This window comes from Osmerus mordax, chromosome 3 (genome assembly GCF_038355195.1).
Source record: "Osmerus mordax isolate fOsmMor3 chromosome 3, fOsmMor3.pri, whole genome shotgun sequence".
NCBI lineage: Eukaryota > Metazoa > Chordata > Actinopteri > Osmeriformes > Osmeridae > Osmerus > Osmerus mordax.
Genome location: NC_090052.1, coordinates 3,177,491 through 3,187,640, shown reverse-complemented (window position 1 = coordinate 3,187,640; position 10,150 = coordinate 3,177,491). Strand labels below are relative to the sequence as shown.

Genomic DNA, 10,150 nt, shown 5'->3' with positions numbered 1-10,150 from the left:
CTGGACAAGTGACGGGCCGATAAGACGGGTTGAGCGCAAAAAAGAAAACATAATGGGTGCAGGTCAGAGATAAGAAACCGTTTAGTAGTGTGTTGTGAGTTCACTGGGCCTATGGTTGCTGTTACTTCCAGGTCAATTGGTGCCATTTTGATTCTGGTTTTGTGGAGTAAATTCGTTTAGCAAATAAAAGGCATTATAAAGAACTTTAGCATGAGCTCTAGAAGGAGACAAACACACTTGCACGGCTTAATTTGACTTTCTGAACCATATGATATGCGAGACTGTTTCTCGGTTTTGTGCAGTGGATGGTGAAAAATCGGTCACGAGTTTGCTTTAACCCTAATCAGAAGGTGAAAAGGTGTGCATAAATAAGATTGCAGTAGTGCCAAGGTCAAGGCTATTTGATTATTAGGTTAACATCTTTAACATAATGACTATGCACATCATTCATTATTTTTATTGATTAGGCAAATAATGATCTGAGTAGCGGTGTGACGGAACATACTGTCCCAGACCTACAGATGCATGCACGCAGGTTGTAAACATCAATGAGTTTGCTCAGTCCCCGCCCTTTAAAACACGCTTGAAGAAAGTTGTGAAATTGACCATGCTCCACCTCTAAGAAACTAGTGAATTTGCAAAGGAAGTAAACAGCCTTCGAGAGACGCGTTCCCTCGCCTTATCTCCAGCGATGCACGCGCGCAACTGTGCAAGGCTATCCACGCTATCTCCGTCTCAAGCTGTCTAGAAGCACAAGCGAGAAAACAAACGCTTGGAGCAGGTTGTGCAGTAGTTATGCGAAAGAACAGACGACGCAGGTTACTTTCTAAATAGAGAAAATGTTACATGAAAAACTTGCTTGGCTGGTGATATGCTCGGTAATATGTTGTGTCCTGAAGGAGTATTCGGTGCAAGGTGCGCACGATCTGGAAACTAAAGGTAAGAGATGGTTTTACATATAAATTACTGTTTTAAATTTTTCAACTGCATTTAGTGGCTTTCCAAGAGAAAAACACCATTAGCCTATAATCGATCTCCATAAAAATGATTATATAATAGTTTTCCTGTTTATGCTCTATTTTGAATATCTGATCTTTATTTATGTGATCATATTTCAATGGATATATTTATAGAGTTAAACAGTGGACAAATTGTCATGAAGAAGCTTATACTGAACATTTCAAACCAGATCAATCTATACATACAATATCTCTAAAGACACCCCTAAAATGGTGCCTTTGCCTCGTCTGTGAACCATACTTCCTGTGCACCTTCATCCTCTCTCTTCTCTCCACACCAGTGTCTCTTCTACTCCGTGAAGAGCCCGAAAACCCCAAATGCTTTGCTGAGGACTGGCAAAACCTGACATGCTTCTGGGAGGAGGACGAGAACACAGCAGGATCACCTGACCAGTACACTTTCAACTACACATACCTGTAAGTACTGGTGGGGAAAGTTTGTCAACAGCTCACGCCGTCCCTAGGGATGTTTTTGAGAGAGCCAGGGGGCCTCTTTTCATGGGGTCACATGTCACACATACTACGCTGGTGGAAAGGAAACTTGGACTGAGGTGACGGCAACCGCCACATGTCAAGAAGAAACACCTCGCAATCGCAGCTTTGAAACCCAATAGCAGAAGTATGTTCAACATTTCAAGCATTGCTTTCTGCCCCCTCCGCTCCACGCACCCTCCCCTCTGTCTCTCCCCAGGAATGAGAACAGCAACAGGTGTAATGTGACCTCCCTGCCACTAGTGGGCGGGAAGCAGTTGTATCTCTGCCGTCTGTCCCAGACCCAGTTCTTTGTCCCCCTGGACGTCCAAGTGCAGCGCAATGGACTGCTCATCCACAACCGCAGCCTCTTCATGGATCTCGTCTGTGAGTCGTCCGTCGCAGATTAGGAAATGTTGTGATCGTCGTAGCCAGTCATGTGACAACTTGTGCCCATAACTGGCCCTCCATGAAACCTTCAGACTCATTTAGATCAGTAGTTTTATATTTCACAAGGCCAAATTGACCATGACCCTTCTTGTCTGTGTTTCATCAGTCCTGCTGGACCCCCCAGCCAACCTGACAGTAAGCAGCACAGACCAGCAGGGTCAGCTGCGGGTGAGCTGGCGCCCCCCCCTCCTCAAATACATCAAAGGCAACATGATGTACGAGGTCAGCTACGCCCCAGTGGGCGGCCATGTGGGACAGGTGAGTAACACTGCCTTTGCGACACACCCTGCCTCAGGAACCAGTCAAAATGTCCTCCAACAAAAAGTCTCCGGGTTGTTGTAGAATTGAACTTTCTGTGAATATACTATTTGTCTGTGTCAAAATATTACAAGGAGGACACGCACATTGCTAAATGATAGGGCTACAGATGCAACTCTTGCTAGTCTGACCATCCCTGTTAATTGTGTGACTGTCCTCTGAGCTGTGGGTCTGATCTGTGCTGATCTCTCCACGCTAGGTCCAGGTGGAGGAAGTGCTAGCCAGCTCAGAGCTGGTCCTGAGGGATCTGCAGCCTGGGACCAGGTACCAGGTCGGCGTGCGGGTCAAACTGGATGGTGTCAGCTACAGCGGCTACTGGAGTGCCTGGGCCGCGCCGGTGTTTATGGAAACCCTCCCAGCAGGTCAGCTCCTTAACATAGACTGGGGTACAGAAGTCTTGTCGTTGGGGACAGTTTGTCTTTACTGTGTTCTACTGTGTTCAACTGTGTTCTACCGTGTTCATTCCAGTCCTGGATCCTCTCATTCTGTCCCTGAGCATTATCATCTCAGTCATCCTCACCCTGCTGTCTCTAACTGTGCTTCTGTACTATCGCAGGTCAGTCATCCGCACGTTCATGCTCAGTCAACACACACACCCATAACCCTTAACTTCAGCACGGAGTCCAAGATGTGAGATATGATAGCATACTATCTCTGTATACCTCCCTCAGGTTTCTGTTAAAGAAGGTATGGCCTGTCATTCCCACCCCTGACAGCAAGTTCCAAGGCCTTTTCACAGATTACGGTGGTGACTTTAAGGTGATCATTTAATTTTTATTTTGTGTGGCCATTTTTTGGACGGCCTGGCGTTCAGCATTTCTGATGCGTTCACATTTCTCCTCCTCCATAGGAATGGCTGGGCAACAGCAACAGAGGCATGTGGCTGTTGCCAGCTTTCTTCTACTCGGATGAACTTCCTGCTCCAGTGGAGGTCCTCTCAGAGGTCAGCCTGGGTCCCCCCTTACCCACCTCCGCCCCGCACCCCAAGGCCTCTGCAGCCCTGGCCGAGGGTAGAGATGAGGAAGGGGAAGAGGAGGAAGACAAGAGGCTGGCCTCTGAAATTATGGAGGAAGCCTGGAGGGAGTCCAAAAACGACCAGTGGCTGATCGAGCAGCTACGGGCCTTCCACCAGCACCCGACAGCCCGCTCCCAGTCCTCCCTGTTGGAGTCTCAAGACACCTACGTCACCCTCAACACCCGCCACCCCAGTGGGAGCACCGACGAGCCCCTGGACGACATCCTGGAGGAGACCCTGCCCCTGGAGGTCCTCTTCGCCTCCGGGAGATCCGCCACAGAGTCGCGCTCCGACCTGGGCTCCTTACAGCAGAGCTCCGGGTCGGGGCGCCTCTCCTCCCAGTCCAGCTTCGAGTACCCCAACCACACCTGGCCGCCCAAGGGCCCGGGGTACACCTACATGGGGGTGGCGGACTCCGGCATCTCCATGGACTACAGCCCCATGAGCTCCAGTCGGATAGACTTCCTGGGAAAGGGTCCGGTTTACGCCAACGAGTACAAGAACCAGATGCCAGCAGCACACAGGAGAGCCATGGTGGCAGGACAGCCAATCTACTGACTGGGGAAACTAACTTGCGCACTTAAGCACTTCATGCCTACTGGCACATACGGCGGACACGCTGGCGGTCCAAGGCCTGTTTGGCAGCCGGGCCTCTTCACTAGAGCCAAGCCTGACTAGAGATGGCGTCGAGGGGCACTATGGCTTGAGGAGCCATGGTGCAGTTGCTAGCTGGCACACCAGAGGAGACAGTGTGTTGTCTCTCTGGAGGGGATGGCACAGGCTGATGCTACATATATAGACTGTCCGTCTTCCCTTAGGCTGTGTAGAGTATCCAGAAGGTTCTATGAGTCTCTTAAGCATCGCATGTTGAAGCATATGTTTTAACCATAAGCTAAAGGGCTGTGGTAAGGACAACGTGAAATATTACCACTAGCTCATTCTCACTTGGATAAAATAGGTATTGTTTTATTCCTGTGAAAGCATGGCAGCTGTTTGTTTTTTTTATTACTGAAACACTGAATTTGAATCACTAAATGAAATGTATTGTAAAAACATTATAGGCCTATCCCATATCTACACTAGGTAAAATCATAAGGTTATTTTCTATATTTAAATGACAAAATGGTCACACTTATTTCTTTATAATGTGTCTTGTCCTATGTAGCCATGTCCTAAACCGCAAATCTCTGCATTAGGTAGGTCATGCAGAGAAGTGGTGACATGTTACATCTGTGTTACAATGGTGTTACCTCTCAGTAAACAGTCAGCTTAAGTTTGCAATGCCTAGCGGGTCATGGGTTCAGGGCTGATCGATTTAGATCGCATATGCTCCCAAAATTGTATCTGTGCAACCTCTAAATATATTTGGGAGCATTTGTGCGAGTGCCAATAATCGTTATTGTGCGACCCAAGGGGCGTCGTTAGGCCTATTTTAGGAGGGCTGAAGCATGCAGTTGAAAATATATTTTTTATTTTGGATGTCATCAAACTAAACTATTGTTTCTCAGTAACAGTAACGGACAAGATATTTACAACTCTAACATGCTACATATGTGCGTGCTTTCTGGTTTGTATGTTTCCTCCCCCTTCAAATTACGATCCAGCCTATCATCATACCTAACGATATAAACCCCGGGCACTAGGATCTTGGGGAGGCAGCTGCGCTTGCTCGCTAATTGGCCTACTCCACAGTACGTGCCTGCTGGGATACAGCTGATACAGTGAACGGTCCACCCTTATATCCAAGGTTACATAACCAATTAAACGTAATCTTTACTTTATAAACTTTAATGCAGATTTTAGATTGAAGGCTAATATTTACCAATCACTCCTTATCACTGCGCTCCGTTGTCACGTTGCATGTCAGTACGCAAAATAAAAGTTAAACAATATTTTATTTTGTTTAATTTTGACTTTTTTGTGGTGCTCCTTAATTTTCAGTGGGTGCGCCCCAAATCCCAGTGCCACCAAGTAAAAAAGTGTTTTTCGAGCCCTGAATGGGTTGTAAAAATGTACATGCCCAATGCCTCCATTACATTAATGTTTGTTTCCCTGTCTGTTGAGTTGTCTCGTTGAATTTACATTTACATTTAGTCATTTAGCAGACGCTCTTATCCAGAGCGACTTACAGTAAGTACAGGGACATCCTCTCCAAGGCAAGTATGTAAATGTATGTGAATGTAAGGTCACAACGAAATATGGGTGAGATAAAGACAGAGCAGGAGAGGAGATTAGTGTTATCAGGTCCCATTGTGCCCACAATGTCAGTTCACACAGAAAGCACATTCCCCCCAAAAATACAAACTTCTCTGGCAGAGCTTTTGAAAAGGCTACAGTTCACAATAACCAGTCAAAACACTAGTATTCTAAACAGTGACACAAATCCCTCAGATCAGAACATCCAGGCTCATCCATTGCTGGACTGCGTTTTAAACCAACGAAAACTCCAACGAACCATTGGGCTGAACGTTCATCCTCCACTCTCGAGCTACGCCAAGGTCCTCACATCCACCAGTCGTGGCGTTAGTGATGCCTGAGGCTTAGAGCCTCTATCCTGGTCCAGGGTGCAGCGCACCTGGAAGTAGCGGTCCAAGACCTGCAGGACAGGGTCCACACCTGAGGGATCCCCAGCCGCATGGCCCTCCCAGTCAGACTGGAAGGACACAATGACCCGGCACGGGGCCAGGCTGGAGACTCTCTTCTCCAGGGTCTGTGTGAGGAAGGCAGCCGTGTCATACAGCAGTGCAGAGACATGGGCAGCTGAGGACTGCTGTCCCAGCTGCCCTCCATGGCTCCGCCCAGGACAGGCCAGGTAACCCTCCAGTCCATCTACGATGACCAGGGATGGAGGGGCTGTGGACTCATGGAGGCTGGCCACTTCCTGCAGTAACTCCTCCACTGTCCTGGGATACACAAACTTGATATTCTGTGGGGCAGTAGATAACAATAATACAGTTAGTTTGACTCAAGTTCTGCCCCATGCTGTTTCTTCTTCACTACACCCCTATTTAAAAAAATAATTGGGGGTAGGTTAAATTAACTGCTCAATCCCTTCACTGTATCTTACTTGAGAAATGTACTTAAAATCCTCCTGGACGTTTTACATTTAGTCATTTAGCAGACGCTCCTATCCAGAGTGACTTACAGTAAGTACATTTACATTTTAGTCATTTAGCAGACGCTCTTATCCAGAGTGACTTACAGTAAGTACATTTACATTTACATTTTAGTCATTTAGCAGACGCTCTTATCCAGAGCGACTTACAGTAAGTACAGGGACATCCTCTCCAAGGCAAGTATGGTTAAATTCCTTGCCCAAGGACACAACGTCATTTGGTACAGCCGGGAATCGAACTAACAACCTTCTTATTAATAGCCCGATTCCCTAACCGCTCAGCCATCTGACCCCATTTTGCCCCTGAGATTCAAGGGGAGCTTTGGCTGCCTGTGGGCCAACACGAAATATTCTTAAAATAATGATTACTCCATCTGAGGAGGGGGAAATGGGAGCTGGGATAGGACCTATACAGTCTGGGACTAGTCTGAGTTGTAGAGGTAGCGGTAAAAGCACCCTATAAACAAAACGGCTATGTTCTCGTTCACTAGATTGACTATTTTTATGCTTAGTAATAGGCCATGGCTGTTTGTTTAGCAAAATAAATAACCGAAGAACAATACAACTATAGTATGTAGCTAGTCATTTGCTGTACCTTTAAATTGTCCGGACTCAGACTGGACATGCAATGTTGTAAAGACGCTGGAAGGCTCTTTATTTGAGTCTGGGTCAGAAACAAAACTTTCATCCCCATTTCACTGGCAGCTTTCACAGCCGCGAAAAGAAGAAGCGAGCGGCTAATGTTTTTATCACCGATTACCAACGTGCTGTATGTTGATGGGAGCAGGACGTTGAATTGTTTCGATCCCCGCGTAATGAATGATTTAAACACAAGCGTTAAAATATCGGCCATTGTAAAAAAAGATCACTAACGTTACTAGCTCATATGTCTCCGTTGGCAGTGGGTTTTCCCGCAAAAGCTTGTTGACATTTTGCAAGTGGAACGTGACAGCGTAACAACGACAATTTAACCAGATCAATACGGCGGCGCAGCAGAAAGTACAGAATAGTTTTTTTCCCCTGTACTTTCCCTCCTAAATTAATGCTCCACCCATTCGGGCTATCCGTAATATTGAAAAAAGTTTTAGCATCGGCAAAAGTTTGTGCAGATCAACAAGGAACGCGATCAGCGCAATTCACTTTGCCAATGCAAGTTTTTCAACAGAAGTGACAATTTCACAAAATATTTGTGAAATTGTTTATTTTAAAGTTTATTTTGTTTGGACATTCGAGCACAGCTTCACTGTTCGTGCATAACATCTATCTTTCATCAGAAAATGGGAATGTGCAGCGCAACAATGATGTACGCGCAACTCAGTTGACTTCCTTCCTGTAAGGTCACACAGTATTTCCGCGATCGAATCCTCTCCTTGAAAATCACAACAACAGACAGCTGTTGTAAGATGTCGGATGGTTATGCAGAAATAGAAGGTCCCCTGGATACTAAACACGCCGGGGACCAAATGAAAGCAATTTTGAGAAGGTGCAGAGGACGCCCTAGACTTACAGACTCTGATCGAGCACAGAGACGGCTTGAATCTCGAAAGAAGTACGATGTGAGGCGAGTCTACCTCGGAGAGTCACACAAGGTCTGGAGTGAGCTTCGCCGGCGAACGAGTTTGAGTGACGCTGGACTTGCAGAGTACCTGATCCTACTCAACTCAACATACGGAGAGCGATACCACCAAAAATACGGCAGGTAAATCTACGTTCTATGTTGATTCATGCATTCGTGTTTACTAGCCAGTTGAGTAGATTCCCGACAAAAAGGCCCGCTGCACCTCCTTGTGTCTGGTGATCCTAACTAGTCCTAATACACTTTCTTGTTCTCAGTTGATTTGAGTTTAACCCATCTATGCCCCTTCCCTGTCAAAAATGGTATGGCATTGTATTCATAGCCACAATGTCACAGTAACGTTGTCACGTTTATCCTATTTGCTGTCAGAAAGAAGATTACTCCCGAATCATGCATGACACAGAGGAGAGGTTAGTGATGCTGCGATAATACAGCTGTATGTGTGTGTGTTTGTGTGTGTGTGTGTGTCTCAACGCGTCACCAGTCTGTATACGGAGGAGTATTACTGTCTGACCAGTCATGTCTGTTTGCTCTCTGTCCTGTAGTTAAGAAGGAGAGGGTTTCCAGCCTTCGTAGCCTGGTCAGCTGGTACCAGGACCACTTACTAACCTGCCCACATGAACCACAGCTCAAAACACTGGAGCCCCAGCCAGGCTTCTCCACACTGGCTATCTGGCAGTGTGACGGCGACCACTCATTCGTGCAGTACCTCTCCTTGCCTCCAAGAGGGTCCAGCGAGTCAGAGGCAGAGGGGGAGATACCGTGCGAGGAGGAGGAAGACCTGACGACCACAGCTGGCATTGTAACCAGGAGGAGAGAGACAGATGCAGAAACACAGCTCACAGGTAGAGAGACAGAGACAGAGAGAGAGAGAGACAGAGAGAGAGAGAGAGAGAGAGAGGGGAAGGAACCAACCAACGAAGCAGAGTTTTGCTCATTGAAAATGAAAAACAAAAGTATCAGAAAATAATTCCACTGTCATGAATTTGAGAACCGCTCTGAACTGGCTGTATCCGATTCCTCCTCTTTCCACCACAGTTGCTGGAGAGGACTCGCAAGGCTCCGAAGCCCAGATCCCCCTTCTGAGCCACGGTGAGGAGGCCACAGCTCTCAGCCACCTCCCAGGCCTGGACCCCCCTCCCAGGGAAGCCCCGCTGACAGGACACCTCACGGGGGGCCAGCCCGGGTCCGTCTGGGAGATGGAGGTGGAGATGGAGAGGCCGCAAGACCCTGACGCCCACGTCCGAGGACCGGCCTTTGACGCCCTGGGCGAGGCCGTCAACCCCGCGGAGGAGGCTGAAGACCTGAGGGGAGCCAGAGGAGAGGGGGATGGAGGAGGAGGAGGAGACGAAGAAGGAGGAGAGGCCGAGGGCTACGAGTGTGTGGTCGTGACCGCGTCCCTGACCGACAGGCTCCACAAGCACGCGGACGACCCGGCAGAGACGAGTGACCCCAGGGGCGACGAGGGCGCGGGCTCACAGCCCGACCTCCACACGGCCACTGTGCCCATAGCTCTTCCAGGCCACATACCGAGGCAGGGGGAGCTGTTTCACGCTCAGACACTGCAGACAGTGGTGGCCAGCTGTGAAATACCAGATCAGCAGGGGTCTCTGGAGGGCTCCCAGGTAACTAGCTGCACCAATGAATGCTACAGTACATGACAGCTCCAAGACACAACCATTATGTCAACTCACTACTCAGCCAGTGGACCACACTATTCATGTGGTCTGCTGCTGGCAAATTGTATATAGTAGCACTTTCCCATTTGGAGTTTAGCCAATTGAAGAAGTAAAATATACCGTATATACACATACGTATATAATCGTTTAACCAGTCTGGCCCTGTCCCCAGCTTATCATCATCACGGGCCCCAGTTACGAGGCCCTGGCGTCTGAGGGCATCCAGCTGAACATGGGGGGCGGGGATGTAGAGGAAGTCACCTGCACCGTCATAGAGGGCGTGGCCTACAACCAGGTGTGCCAATCCGGAGTTGATCCAATGGAGGATGACGCAATCACAGGTTTGATCTGAACTTTAGTCCGCTACCCTTTGTTTAAACGTGGATTTGATCTTGTTTAGACACACGCTATGTACCGTACTTAGGGACTAGCTTGCTATAAATAAACACAAATGATGTTAATAAGGTTGGCCCGTCCACTAGCTCCAAGGGTCGTCACGTTGCCGTT

The 10,150-nt window shown here is 48.0% G+C and overlaps 3 protein-coding genes across 3 annotated transcripts in view; 2 read left to right on the top strand and 1 right to left on the bottom strand.

Moving 5' to 3' along the window:
- Nucleotides 1-768: 768 nt before the first annotated feature.
- On the top strand, nt 769-5,330 carry LOC136941193 (erythropoietin receptor-like). Its single transcript, XM_067233630.1, has 8 exons — nt 769-939; nt 1,301-1,436; nt 1,711-1,877; nt 2,047-2,198; nt 2,458-2,620; nt 2,727-2,814; nt 2,930-3,017; nt 3,109-5,330. The coding sequence occupies exons 1-8, from the start codon at nt 840-842 to the stop codon at nt 3,829-3,831; spliced, it is 1,617 nt and encodes a 538-aa protein (XP_067089731.1). The 5' UTR covers nt 769-839; the 3' UTR covers nt 3,832-5,330.
- Nucleotides 5,331-5,761: 431 nt separating this feature from the next.
- Nucleotides 5,762-7,383, bottom strand: LOC136938305 (ATPase SWSAP1-like). The gene is made up of 2 exons (XM_067231630.1): nt 6,984-7,383; nt 5,762-6,199 (listed from the first exon to the last, which is right to left on the bottom strand). The coding sequence occupies exons 1-2, from the start codon at nt 7,239-7,241 to the stop codon at nt 5,762-5,764; spliced, it is 696 nt and encodes a 231-aa protein (XP_067087731.1). The 5' UTR covers nt 7,242-7,383.
- A 408-nt stretch (nt 7,384-7,791) lies between these two features.
- LOC136941189 (zinc finger protein 653-like) overlaps nt 7,792-10,150 on the top strand; it is a 44,310-nt gene continuing 41,951 nt past the window's right edge. The window contains exons 1-5 of the mRNA XM_067233623.1: nt 7,792-8,087; nt 8,334-8,374; nt 8,510-8,809; nt 9,003-9,589; nt 9,816-9,984. Of these exons, the coding sequence (XP_067089724.1) occupies nt 7,792-8,087; nt 8,334-8,374; nt 8,510-8,809; nt 9,003-9,589; nt 9,816-9,984 (1,393 nt within the window). The remainder of the gene's footprint in view (nt 8,088-8,333; nt 8,375-8,509; nt 8,810-9,002; nt 9,590-9,815; nt 9,985-10,150) is intronic.

What these genes read in the sequence shown, in the direction of transcription:
- LOC136941193 (XM_067233630.1), top strand. Translation starts at nt 840, where the DNA reads ATGTTACATGAAAAACTTGCTTGGCTGGTGATATGCTCGGTAATATGT. An exon ending in TATGGAAACCCTCCCAGCAG is followed by an intron (nt 2,621 to 2,726) that starts GTCAGCTCCTTA and finishes TGTTCATTCCAG; the next exon opens with TCCTGGATCCTCTCATTCTG. An exon ending in GTGCTTCTGTACTATCGCAG is followed by an intron (nt 2,815 to 2,929) that starts GTCAGTCATCCG and finishes TACCTCCCTCAG; the next exon opens with GTTTCTGTTAAAGAAGGTAT.
- LOC136938305 (XM_067231630.1), bottom strand. Translation starts at nt 7,241, where the DNA reads ATGGCCGATATTTTAACGCTTGTGTTTAAATCATTCATTACGCGGGGA. An exon ending in TGAGTCCGGACAATTTAAAG is followed by an intron (nt 6,200 to 6,983) that starts GTACAGCAAATG and finishes ACTGCCCCACAG; the next exon opens with AATATCAAGTTTGTGTATCC.